General features: G+C 42.7%; 1 protein-coding gene across 1 annotated transcript in view; it reads right to left on the bottom strand.

Annotated features, from left to right (window-relative positions):
• The window catches only part of NCOA5 (nuclear receptor coactivator 5), a 15,158-nt gene extending 3,400 nt beyond the window's left edge, over positions 1-11,758 (bottom strand). The window contains 8 exon segments of the mRNA XM_009705297.1: positions 48-247; positions 2,262-2,432; positions 2,532-2,651; positions 2,920-2,939; positions 3,003-3,297; positions 6,874-6,940; positions 10,929-11,036; positions 11,572-11,758. Coding sequence (XP_009703599.1) covers positions 48-247; positions 2,262-2,432; positions 2,532-2,651; positions 2,920-2,939; positions 3,003-3,297; positions 6,874-6,940; positions 10,929-11,036; positions 11,572-11,734 — 1,144 coding nt within the window. The 5' untranslated portion in view covers positions 11,735-11,758.
• Between the last annotated feature and the right edge of the window lie 2,992 nt (positions 11,759-14,750).

The following is a 14,750-nucleotide window of genomic DNA, read 5'->3' as shown; positions in this document are numbered from 1 at the left end:
GGTTCAGAGTGACCACACAACTACACAGCCTAATGAGACCTCAGTACCTTGTGGGGTGCCAAACATGATGTTAACAGTGCAAGAGCGGTGAACTTGATGCTGCTGGGTGATGACAATGGCAAAAGGAGACCCTCCTCTGCTCACATCGTCGAGGGCTTGCGTCAGTGACATCTCTGTGTTGAGGAAGATCAGGTCCACTACCATGCCCAGATCCCGCACCTTCCGCCCCACTGACTCCGCATACTCCCTACCACAAAGCAAAGCCAGTAGAGTTTAACAAGTCAGTCACATACAGAAACAGAAAGCCTGGCACATTTGCCCTCCCTGTCATCTCAGATTTGGTTTTCTAATGGCTTGCCAAACTTGGTAACGTTTAACAGGACAGTAATAAAGCAATTACAATAATATAAAAGCCCTTATTTTGATCTGAATCAGTCATTTCAGTTTAGCTGAAATAAATTACAAATCAAGCCTCAGCTTAGCTGAGAAATACTGTTTGCAAAGGGATTTACACTATTATAATTTGTTTACATATAATTGTGTTTAAACTGAACTCATTAAGTGAGGTAATTTATGTCTGCAGAGACCTAAGGGGTACACAGCAGAGCAGCCAATCTACAGAAGTCAGTTACTTGTGCTACGTTCAGTATCTTAACTGTTCAAATGTGCCTTATTCCTTATTGTCTTGCTCATTCGTTCTACTAGCTGCTTTCTCCTCTAACCCACTATCAACACAGCCTCTATGGATCCACTGTTCCTGTATCCCCTGTACTCCAGTCTTCCCATTCCAAGCACAAACCATAGCTCATGTGGCTGAGCTTAAAGTTTTCAAGACTTTTTTAAAGCTTACTATATTCAGTATCAAAACTGCAATACTGACTGCATATGCATTCTGAGAAATTTTGTCTCTGTGCACCCACGCGTTTTGCAAGAGGTTCAATTTATCATCTTCGGATGCAAACATTGTAATGGTGACTAAAACCATTCCCCCCTTGCCAACTGTCTTTTTAAGGATTTCTAAGTTACACTGATCATGTATCTAAATCATTCGGGAGTCGTCTTTCAACAGGTTTATAGTAGGTGACATCAATGCTTCAGTACCTAAGATTTATTAACATGCTCCAGCTCTTAAAGTTTGTAGCTGTTACAGCCCAAAACGATCCTTAGGATATTAAGCTGATCCTATTGCACAAAAAACTTCTCCCTGTATCAAGTACAGTAACTATCAGAATATCTTCCAAGTCTTCTAGACTTTTAGTCACCAAGGGATAAAGAATCTAACATTTTCTTTCAAGATTTGTTCCAACAGGTAATCAACTCCATTAAAAGCAAACCACAGAAGTTTATTTCTAGTTTCACTGCTTCCTTTGTTCTGATTTCCTGTTCTGTCTTCTACCACCAGATCAGGCAAGCGCCAGCTCTCTCTCTCTGCCTCACAGATATAGCAAAGTTAAATAAAAGCAACACTTGATCTTTTTTCTGAAGCGCTAAGGAGACAGAGCTTTAAATTTCCCCTTGGCAAACATTTTCTTCAGACTCCAAGCCAGATCTATGATTTGTTTATATATTTGCTATTCTTCAATATATTTATTTGTAAAGATACAGATATCAGACTGGTGCCATCATTACAGTCCCCCTCCCACCGTACCAGGCATAGCTGTACCCCCCGGTTCCCAACACAGCACCCGCCCCGTTACCTCAGTCAATGTTCAGACTGCCACATGAGATCACCCTGGTTACTACTCACACATGCTTTTGATACCATTCATGACTACTTTCAACAGTGATTTTATATTTCTTGCACATGGCATTAATGGCAACGACCAGTATCTGGCCTAGAAACCAATGTGACAGGAGCTCTGAAACGAACACCCCCACAATTCCACCCTGACAACTGCTCTGTACTATCTGCTGGTTGGCACGTAATAACAAGTTTCATATCATTCAACCCATGAATAACAAGTACAGGCCACTATAACCTGTTGTGATAGTAGGCTGATATGAAGAATAGGCAGAAAAGTATCAGGAGAAGCTTTAGTGACAGGGACAAGAAGGACAGAAAAGTAAAGTACAAGATACACTTCTCCATCTCATCAACATATATTCCCAGAACAGCAACAGGAGCTGTAGCTTTCTGAGGGCTCTAAAGTCATGTTCCTGAAGAGCAACCTGTAAGACAAACAGCCTCAAGGCAGGACTAACTTTAGTTCCCTTTTCTTCTACTGTGCGGTAATAAAATTGGTCATTAACTATTTTCTTACTTTGTCTGTTTATTCACCACTATCACTGAACAATCCACAGGTCTCTCCGCATCAAAACGCCTCTTGATTTCCTCATAGTACTGACGGTACAGCTCCTCTCGGCGCCGCTCCTCACGCTTCAAACGGTCTGAAAGCAAGCCACAGGGACAGAACGATTAATGCCCTTTGGACCTGCCTGGAGCACCACGGAATGGAACGCACTCAGCACTGCATGCATCTCCCACATCCTCCCAGAGGATGTGAATCTGCCCACGAAAACATTACAGGTACTCACCTTCTGAATTCACTGGTGCTCTATCAAAATGTTCTTTGTAACGGTCATAGTAAGAGTCATCCTTCCGCCGATAGTAGTCTTCAAGGCGAAGGTAACGGTCATAAGCTTCATCTCGTCTGCAACATTTACAGAAGCAGCAAGGGTTTCCATGCTCCAGCACAAACTCAGGCAGTAACTTTGGCCAATGCACCACACAGAGAGCTTCCTCAAGTTTTATTTCTGAAGTACCCACCTGCTCCCCACAAGACACAATGCAGGCACCCAAGTGTTCCCACCCAGAGCAATTTCCTTATCTTAAATGCCTGACACCATGCAAACCAGTGCATCCATTGAGGCACAAACACCATAAAAACATGTTGGCAAATACAATCCTGTGAAGATTACCTGTACAAAGGGTCCCGAGGGTCTCTCATATCCCGTGGATCCCTCAAATCTCGTGGATTTCTCATATCCCGTGGATCCCTCATATCCCGTTGATCCCTGTATCGATCATAGAGTGGCTCCCGTGGGTCACGAAAATCTCTAACATCACGAGGGTCCCGCAAGTCTCTTGGATCCCTGATATCCCGTGGGTCTCGCAGGTCCCGTGGGTCCCTGTGGTCTCTGGCGTCACGCATGTCTCTAGCTCGAATGTCTCGAGTGTCTCTGGAATCTCGCCCATTTCTACCATCCCTGCCATCTCTGACTTCTCTCCGTGGGCTCCCCCGAAGAGGGGAGCGGTCACGTCTGGCATCTCGGCCATCCCCGTAGGCATATGGCTCTCTGAGGAAAACATCAGGGAAATCCCATTAGACTGCTAACGACCCAAGTACAGTTACCCCTAGATCTCTTACCTGAAGTGCCAAAGTGACCCTTCTCTCAGCAGCTGAATCCTCCCTCCTATCCCACAACAGCAAGAATTGCCAAAAAAACATATTTGTTGAAGCAGCCTGGGGAAGATTCTTAGTTCTAATGTTTAACATAGCCAAACAAGACCCAGAAAGCTCCTTAATGGAGCATCACTAAAACTGTAGCGCACCTGTGGAAGAAGTGAATGGGCACCTCAGAAAACACCGTTTCAAGGTCTCCGGCCTGCAATGTCAGCCACAGATCATCTATCAAATGTGGTTTTGCAAATTCTTTGAGAGAATTCAAGGTGCTGTAGCCTAATACCCACAAAATATGCAATAGCCAGGAGCATTCCAGGGATCCATTAAATTCACTAGTCAATGACAGCAGAATACCTGAAATAAGTTGTTATTGGCATATGATTAAAAAAGGAGCTTGTTGTGACCAAAGACACCGTAGGTTCCATGTCATGGTTGGGTTTGTGCTGCTAGCAGAAAGCAATGATAGCTTCTGCTGTGTCCTGGATTTGAAGGCATAGTTTCTGTAGAAAGCCAGTCTTACACTTATGATGCCCTATGGTAAGAGGGTACTAAACCCAACCAGCACTGCATCCTCAGCAGCAACAGGCTTCTCCGTCATATCTGAATGATCCAGCTCATTCAGACTTTGTACTGCACTGTCTTCAGAGGCAAGGAAGAATAATGTTCCAGTCTTCATCTTTTCCTAAAACAATAGAGTTTTTTTCCAGGTCATATTTTGTTTCCAGAATAAAACATAACTTCACTGTAGTCCAAGCCAAACGTAAAAAAGTCTTGCAGAGAAACTACTGAGCTTCATGTGTTCGGAATGTTCTTTCCCAAAGATACTGACCATCACAAAAAAAAAAAAAAAAGAAAAAAACCCCCAGCTTTTTGAATCTTTTTATTTCCAGAACTTGACAGACCTTGAGAGTCCTCTACCAGCCTAATCTAGCTTATGAAAGATAAGCAGAACATAAGTCTGCTTCCACTACAGTGCATTCACATAGCAGTCACCTGGAGAGAACAGTGGAAGCAGCAAGTCATATGTGCCCAAGCTCAGTGTCAGGCAGAGCGGACAGTAACGAGATGGATGCGCATGGACTTCGGTGGTTAGACACCCAGCTGTGCTGAGGGATACACAGGAGTGCTGGCATTCTCTATTTTTACGTTAGATACAAAACAGATCTTGGGACAAACTACAGAGCTGCCACCAAGAGCATATATAGCCTCCTCATGTAAAAGAAACACTGTATTCACACACAAACAAGTGTAAACTCCCTCAGACTCCTGGACACACAAATTAGCTTTTTGCTTGTGATCTGTATTGAAACGACATCCCATGAGAGAGACACATCATTGCCCCCTTCCCCCCAACCTACAATGAACGATGGAAGAAGCTCAGAGGAAACTTCTGATTTGCTCTAATGGATATTGAGTAACTGATCTTTCTGTAGCTGTAAGACTATATAGCAAAACAGCCAGATGCAGTGTAATTGTTTGGCATATGACATTTATTCCAGCTGAAGTGGGGCTGACCAGAACAGGCCATATCCATTATCTGCAGAGACAAAAAGATCCAGAACGAACAACGCACAATTGCAACAGAAGTACAGATGTAGCGCAGGTCCCCTCTGCTCTTGCATCGCTGCCCTGCTGCATGCAGAGAGGCAGCAGCACGAAGGCACAGCAGCCTTCTGCTTCCGTACCTCTGTCACCATGGTCCGACTCCTGCAGCATCAGCACCACTGCCTGCATCTGCTTGGGACTCAGTACCGCTGGCCCAGCACTGTTGCCTGTAGTGCTGAATGTGACTCTGCACCCCGGCAGCTGTCGTTCACAAGCCTGCAGTGTGGTCCAGAGTCCATTGTCCACAGCCGTGCCCAGGACTCAATGCCCATGACCGCATCGCCACCCGTGCCCACAGTGCTGCTTGGGACCTGGCATTAGCGACACGGGATGGCCACGGCGTCTGCAGTGCCAGCTGGAATCCGGTGCTTGTCACAGTGGTACCAAAGCCTTCGGCAGCTGTCACAGTAGTCCAGCCCACAGACTGGTGCCCACAGCACCATCGTCCATGGCTCACACACCTCCAGTGCTCCTCAGGGCCCGTGACACAGGCATCTGCTCTTGCATCCATGCAGGATGACACAGGCCCCAATGCCCATGGCATCAGTGCTGCTCGTCCCTCTGCAGCGTGGTCCAAGGACCAACGCTCACGGTATAGGTGCCTACCTCTCACACCCACAGTGCTGCCGGCGCCTTCAGTGTTACATACCTGTGATGCCGCTGAGGCCAAAGGTGTGTCATTATTGCCTGCTGCTCATGCACTTGCAGTATTCTTGGGGTCCTCATGCCAGCACTGAGCACACCTGACACTGCCGAGGCCCAAGGCTTGCTGCATCTGTAAGAGGGACCCCCAAATGTGTGCCTGAGCATCTCCTGAGCCTGATGCCCATATGCTGGTTTCTGCAAGTACATTTGTCCCTGTGCAGCGTAAGTGCAGCACATACAAAAGACCTAGATGATGCCAAGAATTGCAGCTACTTGTTCTCTATTTTTTTTCCTCATGGTAGATGTCTTGCTAGGTGCACTTTTTCCTCATTTTCAGTAATTTAACAGGTCAAGTTAGTAGAGCACACCAGACATGTGAGAGCTTGATTATCTTCCAGTCCAACAAACAACACTCCTTTGTGTGGAAAGCTTTACAGTATAGGCACAGAAGATGCACATCTTATACCAAACTATAACCACAGCAAGTCTTTGTGTGCTCCCTAGTAATGCCACGGAAAGGAAACTGAAGTCGTCTTCCTGTGACAGGACAGTCCGTGTCTTCCCCATCTGCCTGTGACTTCACACACAGAGGATGTGCAGGAGCTGCACACACTGTGCCTACCAAGGGGTGAGAAACCAGGAGAAGCTGGCAGGTACACATCACTCTAACTGCACCGAAGGTGACTGGCTCCAGGTGCTGACAATGCCAGCACACATGCAGACAGGACAGTGCAATAGAGACGTTTGTTCTGTCTTGTGCTTTGCTCACGTGCTCATTTCCAGTCTCATTTCACCACCGGAAGCTTTCAACATCAGAAGTGGAAAGATCCCAAAGACCTCTGCAGCATGGCACTGGGAATGCTACAGCCCTTCGGCGTTCTCTAGATATGCCTCGGTTTCTCTGATACTTGAAGCGGCAGCAGCAAACATCAAGAGTATTCTTCCTCACAAGTCTCTTACAACCTGTGCTGAAAAACGTAACACTTAGCTGTAGTAACAGCGGCAGACACGAGTTCTCCCTCGTGCCTCCTGAGGTGTCAGCACCAGAAGGGCTCTTTAGAGGTGGAGAAGCCATTTTCCAACTGTCTTGCTTGAGCATCTCTGTTTGACTGGGGAGGTGGCAGTAGGGAAGAGACACAGACATTTAGCACAGGCTGCTGGGCTCATGCCCTAAAAGCCTGACCTTCCTAGTATAACTCACTGCTTCCAGGTACTTTACCTTCGTGCCGGACTGGACCTTGATGAAGCCTTATTCACATTTCTTCTTTCCACTGCTTTATTAATATCTGTAAAGAATAATCAACCCATCTGTTCAATGCTACGGAACAAAAAAAAGATCATCAGCACAATTCAAACGAAAGCAACTTAAGCTCAAAAACATCCAGATGGTGCAAGAAAATCCATTCAGCAGAGAGACATTGTCACTTTGACAATTTTTTATTAAGTTTAGATAGTACAAGGTAATGAAATTTTCAGGGATTTCTCTGACTTCAAAATAGGGTGGACAGCTTGGGTGAAGTTTTAACCCTTTATGTTCAGGCCTACATCCAGACTCTTCAGTCCATAAGAGAACCTCTTTCTTCTGCAGTCTATGAGCGAGCAGAAAGCGACTCATGGACTCTAGGAGAAAAAGCAGAGTCTGAAAACCTCCGAGAAAGGAAGCTGATGGCCAGCACAGTCTTAAGTTCACAGCCAGTCCTATTCAATGGAGCATGCCGCTACCCTTGTTGAAAACAATCCAAGGGTTCTCAAGCAGCACATGCAACTGCCTTCCAAGGGACTGCTGCAGCATTAAGTTGTACAGCCTCCACCACTGAGGAAATGGGATCCAAGGAGCCTGAAGCACAAGCTCCTTATGAAGTCAACATGGTGCGTTCAAAACACCACTGTTAACATGATGCAAACTGATGCAACAGATCAGAAATTTGAAAATTGGTTGGCTTCTGAGTATCTCCATGAAAAACGCCATGAAATGAATACAAAGTAAGAAAGCTGAAGAAACAGAGTCTTGTCCTCAACCAGAAAAAGTGAAGTTGCCCAGAAATGGCAGGGACCCATATCGTTCTACTGTGAAGAAACAAAGCCTTCCATAACAGCTGACTGAAGAGCAAATAATGTACAGGAGGGGAGCAAGAACAAACAGAAATTACTTCAGACGTTTCACTCTGAGCGCCTTTCAAGGAAGAGAACAAAACAAACCTAGTTCCTATCTGCTCCCTGAGAATCAATTGACAACTAAAATTTCTTATTAGTTATTTACATTAACTACTTCCAAAGCTCTTGCAAGGAAATAAACACGCCACAATGTCCTTAGGCAGACTCAGTCTTAACATCTGTAACTTCCCAAACTATCCTTTATTACTTTCAAGATTAAAATTAGAATTAAGGGATTAGTTCTAATTTTTGCTCCTATTGTCAATCAAGCAGTAGTGTGTTCTCTTTTTGGGGCCAGAGGGAGAAGCAAGTGTAATCTGAACATCAACTACAAATGCAGCATAACAACATTCACAGGACCACAAAGCAGTCTCTCCAGGATCAAGTACAGCTGCATTGTCTACTGACACAAACTAAATTTGATGGACATTTATTCCCTACGTAGTTTTACTCATTAAAGATACGAAAACACTTCTATGCATTTGTGGAAGTATTAGTATAATGCAACACTGGAATTAAACTCTCCCAAAGCCTTTTACCTTATTATTAGCAATTAAATTTACTATTCAGACTGCATAACTGAATCAACTGTTCTCCTTGCATTTATTTTTTAGTTGAGAATTTTTTTCCCTTAAAGCCAAGTGTTATCTTTAAGCAAGACACTATCTGCTTTCTTTGGTTTAAGATTATTTTTATTTTCTGTTTTAAAATGCCATTGCAGAAACCTATTATGATTTTTACACTCAATACCATACATTTCTTTCAAATAAAAAAATGTATTTAAATCTGAACAAAAATATTTTACCAGAAGAAAAAACACCTTTGACATGGATCCTTCTCTTGTGCAAAATGAACAGATTTAATAACATTTTATTTAATGCCAACAGCATTTACAGGTTAAGTGTTTGAACACTGACAAAACTTTAGAGACAAAAAAAAGTCTTCTGTCCTGTAGGATTCTGAGATGACAGGGCCACTGTAATCATACAGTATAGCCTTCTGAATAAACACAGGTGACAAGAGTTTCTTGAATCACATTCCTATCTCAAGTGCAGCAGTGACACTGAACTAGAGCTTATCTTTTAGCAAAACACTGAATTCCAATTTAGAAGTCTTCAGAGCACAGAAACCACCAGAGCTCCAGTAAGTTGTTCCAGAAGTAAATTACTTTGCTGTTCAAGAAAACTATTTATTTCCATTTAAGGACTTGTCATACCTATACCTACTAGATTAAAACTCACTTATCTCCAGGTCTCTCTGTAACACACAGATCACATCACTCCTTTATCTTGAGGCTTTTGCCAGGGCTTGCTCTTCAACTCTTTAAGCCTTCTTCAGGTTTTTGTGAGTCTTCTCCAATTTAGCATTATCCTTTTTGAACCAGGCATACCAGAACTGAACACAGTATTCCAGCAGCAAAAACCCACAAGTACCAAAAGCTCCCTACTTACAAATCTGCGTTTTGTACAGCTGAGGATGACAAAAGCGCTCTTGCTGGGTGCAGATCTTCCCTTCTGGCTTTACTGAAAGTTCAGTTCTGCCTGCATCCAGCTTAGGAAGAAGTCCAGGTCATTTCACCATCAGTGACTCAATCTTCATTATTTCATTCTCTTTTTAAAACTTGATTGTGTTTTCCTTCCAAGTCACTTATAAAAGCACTGTATGGCCAGGAATCAATTTATCCAGAACACCACTCAAAGCACTGAGCAATTCCATCTACGTTATACTGAGATTAATTTGAAATCCATTTAACCCTATGTTGCTTTTTAATTGTTCTAGTTTCTTAACGAAATCAAACATATTACAGGAGTCTTTTACATCAACACTGCTAATTTCAGCCATAAAGCTTGGCAGTATCATAAGAATAAGTTAGTTTGATGGGATTTATTCTGATTGGCATTAATTAATTCCCTTCTCACTGTCAGGTGAAAAGAATCACTTTGTTATTAGGGGTTGATGCCAGGCTCATCCCATTTACACTGCCTGTTGGCACATCCACAGCGCTCAGCTAGGTCCCTGGAAACTCCCTAGTTTTCCAAGGTTTGTGGAAAAACAACATTAACAGCCTAGGCAGGCCTTCATTTCACTAAGCCTCACAGGTGTTAGATTTAATTTTTTTGAGAGGTCTCGTTTCGGTAGCTGCTGTTGTATCTCTTTTTATGTTGCTACTGAAATGGAAATTATACTAAAAACAAACACCTTCTGCCTCTTCAAAAACAGACAGCAGAAATATTAACTGAAGACTAGGTGGTCCTTTCCAGTTAGAAAGTTTATAATTTCCAGACAGTTACACCTTAGCTTCTAAAACAGCTGTAGTTGTTCCTATTTAAGCTTCTAGACTTGGATAATGCTGGCCATAGCCTCTTCTTGTATCCTTCTACCCTCCTTGTCTATTTGCCTCCATTTCCACCTTTGGACTCCTATTTGTTACTGTACACACACCTTCCCACAAGTTATTATTTATTGCTCCTTTCATTCCTTTCTAAGTCAAACTGGTTTTCTTCAAATTATAGGCTTACTTCGACAGTAATTTTTTTGCTTGCATTTAATAGGTTACTCTTAGATTTCTAACCATCCATTTCTGTTTAAGTTTGCTCCCAGCATATTTAGCAGAATTATTTTCATCTTCATGAAAATGGTCTTTTTCAAGCACCAAGTATTTATAGCACTACTTACAGATTGATTTCACATGTGCAAAAAAAAAAATCCAAGTTAAGATTACTTATCAACAAGCTGCTAAGTGCTGTGAGCAATTCCTCTGAACCTGTCAAGATGAATCCCAATATTGGTTTACAAATGTTTTTAAAACTATGTGCATGAGGTTTCAATGACCACTTTCCAGGGCTTAGAGGTTGAACAGTTTCTTACACAGGGTAACAGAGCTTTTCAAATACTAACACAGAAAAATAAATTCAGAGTAAGACCTAGGTAGCAAGATGAACCACACAGCACTTACAGCAAATAACTCAGAAGGCAAATACATACCTAGTAAAAGTGATTTTAGACTAATGCCAGGCAAGTTTCACATAGTGATCTTTCCAGAGGGCTTTAAAACAAAGCACTCCTTCTACCAGAATGCATGCTGGGGTCAGTAGGAGAGCACGGATCAGTTTTCCTTACCTAATCTATACCCTTTATAAAGGCGACCCTTCTCACCGTCCAGAGCGGCCTGGACATCTTCTAGACGGTCATACTGCACGAACCCATAGCCATGGTACATGCTGAGGGCTGGAAAAGTTAACAGCAGGGCAAGACCGGTTACAACTAAGGGACAGTACTAACCCGCACCCAGGCCATCATGTAACCCCACCAGATGAACAAGCAAAGGGGCTCTACCCAGAAACGACTATGCAAGTTTCCTGGGAAAATCAAATCTACCAGGACCAAAATGCAGAGCTTAAAGACTCTGAAATATATTTTGCAGATCAACTTCCTCCTGACAAGGCAGTGACCAAAATAGGGCCCATGAAGTGACCAAGATTTGATTAAGAGACTATGAAGTCACTTGAAAGAGCATTGTAACATCACACTGCAACCCCAAAAGCTAAAACACAGCCGATAGATATGCATTACATTTCAGCTGTACTGAAGGAATCACTTTTTCACAGAAAATGCAGGCAGAGAAAATTATCATTAAAAGGTCACTTTTTAGGAACAACATTAGTCACTCCTCTCATCACCATTAAATAGCATTTGACAAGCATGAAAGTTATATTTCTCACTGAATTCCCAGCCACAAAAAGGCATAAGATAATATACTAACCCCTGATTTTGCCATATTTTGAAAATATCTCTTCCATTTCTTCACGAGTCATGTGGTCTGTGGGCAAATTGCCGACAAAAAGTCTTCTCTCTAAATCCTGAGGATTGGTGCTGTTAGTGAAGTCGCTCTGTTTGATGCTATTGCTCTTGCGTCCTCGAGCCATTTTGCTTTCGTTCCAAATCCAACTCTTCGCAAAAAAGAAAAACGGCCATGCATATAATTTCAATCCATGACATTAAAATTAAACTGGAACAAGATTAAACTTAACAGCTTTGTAGACTAGAAGCCAGCTGGGTCTGCTTGACGCAAACTTCACTCCAGAGAAATCTTAATACAAGGGATACAGAGGTCTGGCAAAAACGTATACCGCAGCATTTTGGTTGAGCTTTTGTGTAATACTGAAAAGTGGTAAACCTAATTATTTTGCAGATAGTTTGGAGTTAAACCATTAAAACTTAAGATATAAATCAAACGTATTTTCCACTAAAACATCTTAACTTTAAGCTTTTCAGTATACCCATTGTTGTCATATCTATTTCTTCAGTCCACTGTAAGAAATGTTGAAATTTATGCAATATTTTAATAAGCAGAAAGGAAACACTCATCACAACATTGCATAACAGGACCCAAATATTTCAATATAGGCTTTGAATGAGACATCAGGAAGTACTGTTTAAATGCTCTTAAGCGACCGCACTTGGATCACTTCACTAAATGTGAAATCTTAGCTTTCCAATACCAGAAAACATAGTTTCTCATTCATACTCCGATTAAACAGCATATCCTTGTCCCCATCAAGATGTCAGCTCCCACAGAAGGCGGGTCCACAGCTGGGAATTTAACCGCCCCCATGTAAATGCTGTACCACCACCTCATCTCCCCCAGTACAGCAAAAGTACACTTCATTACCCACCCTATTGCAGACAAAGCTGGAGCAGTCAGCAACATTCACTGCACAAACTTACCCAAAGAATTACAGCAAACCCACACCACAAACAAAAAACCAACATAACAAACTCTACCAAGCTAACAAAAAAACCCTCACCAAACCCTAGCCAGGATTCATACTTTCTGGTTTAAAAGTCACCATTACATAAAGCTTAAAAAACATAACAAAACCAACTATTAAATAAAGTTGTCATACTTCCTAAACATTCATCTACAGGAATGCAGGATGGGATTTTCTGTTTATAACATTCAAGAAACCTGGAAAAAGAAAGCCGATGAAATTGCGTATATCAACAGAAAGTTCTACTGTTAATCATGAGATGCCTACATCCAACACACTCCCTAACAGTAACCTATACTCCTTATAATTTAAAAGTAGTCTCTAAGTAAACAAGTCAAATGTCCAAAAATATAAAATGGTTTTATACAAATATTTTTACAACACTTAACTGTCATGAAAAATACATCTACTCCAGATTTCAGTTGTAAGTTTTGTTTGGGTTTTTTGTTTGGTTGGGTTTTTTTTTGTGTGTGTTTTGTTTTGTTTTTTTTTTAAGATCAATCAACTTTACATTCATACCACTTTTCTCCTTCTTTTAGGAAACCCTGCAGGGACAGGATGCAGAGAATGCCTCCCAGTCTAATAAACTTTTTCAAATGGACTGAACTGCCAGAACGAGGAGGAAGAAAAAAAAAACAACCACAAACCCAAGCCCAACACCCAAACCAAAATCAAACAAAAAAGTCCTCTCTTCTACCCATCTTTGCCTCAATCCTCTTGTAAGTTTGTTTGCATGCATACAGACACATTTTTACCTTCCCCATCAGATCTATCAAATCTCATCCCATTTTTCTGTATGGAAGCCCTATGGAGAATTTTGAAAACTTCATTCCCCTCAACTGATGAGGTTTTCAAAATTCTCCCACAATGATTAAGTGGCTATAAAACATGGAAAGACCCATCCAGCCCAAGTTTCCATTTGGAGCAGGGTGACGTCCAAGTTGGATCCAGCTGTGACAGCCTTCTCCAGCCAGGCTCCGAGCACTACCAGGGATGGGGACTCAGAGCCCCTGCGAGCACCTGCTCAGGCAGCACGACCTGTGTGTACAGTCTTGGGCTGTCATGTATACACACACTAAACAGGTATCAACAAGATCCATAACTGCTGCTGGCAGGACATTTCACTTTCAGTATAAAAAGCACTAAGAAATTCCCTTTTCTTTTTCTTAAGGGTGGGGATAGCAGGGTGTGGCTGGGGAAAAGGGTGCAAGAGCTTTCCATGTGAAGAAAAACAGGGAGCTATTTTTCCACTTGCAGGTCACTTTCAAAACAAAGCAATAAATCCCAAACACTCAGATGGGTTGAATTACTAGAGAACTTCCATATAAGAGCATTTACTGCCTCTTACCATTTTCCACTTGGTAGATTACACAGTTAAGGGTCATTTAGCAAACATAAGACCAGAATAAATGAATGTTGTCCCAGCTTCAGGGATGCTAGACCAGGTGAACGACTAATTTCCACATTAAGTCTTTTCCTATGAATGCAGTCGGAGAGGCCAAGTACAGACTGGGGCAGCTTAAAGGTGCCAATCGCCAACGCAGAAATTGACTGCCAGGCTAAGCAAGTTCCTACAACAGGACAGTCCACACCAGCTCATGTGCCAATAAATCCTCTGGAAGTTAATTAAAGCCATATTTCCCTAAAAATCTTACATTTAAAACCAAAGTTATTTATTGGCAGTGCAAAAGCTTCAGAAAGCAAGACACAGCTGAAGTGGGATATTGAAACTAACTTGACACAAGTGAAACATGACACAGAAGTCTGCAAGAAGTTCCTGGGCAAGGCAGAAACAATAAAGCCAGCCACCACTGAAAGGAACAGTGCTGAAGAGCAGTAAGCTTCCCACTCAGCACCAGCTAGCAGCTCTCAGCACTTCGGCGCCAAGACCTGACAGACTGCCACCCCCTGCCGCACTCCCAAAAGCCAGGCCTGGGGCCAGGAGGGCCGTTCTTGGGCAGCACCAGCACCCACTCGCCTTGGCCCTCTGCACCCAGGACAGCAGGCAGATGCAGAGCTATCCACAAGGAAAACGTTACCCCGGAGAACGCTTTCACCTTCCTTCCCGATGATCCTCCTGCTGCTGTGAGAACGCAAGCCAGGCTTCTCAAACCACAGCTGCCCAAGGCCCTTCTCATCTGCTCTGGCTAGCTCCTTTGCAGCTTTCTCA

The sequence above is a fragment of the Cariama cristata genome, unplaced genomic scaffold (assembly GCF_000690535.1).
Source record: "Cariama cristata isolate BGI_N322 unplaced genomic scaffold, ASM69053v1 scaffold24768, whole genome shotgun sequence".
Classification (NCBI taxonomy): domain Eukaryota; kingdom Metazoa; phylum Chordata; class Aves; order Cariamiformes; family Cariamidae; genus Cariama; species Cariama cristata.
Note: the sequence above shows the minus strand (reverse complement) of the source record. Positions and strands in the feature narration are given on the sequence as shown.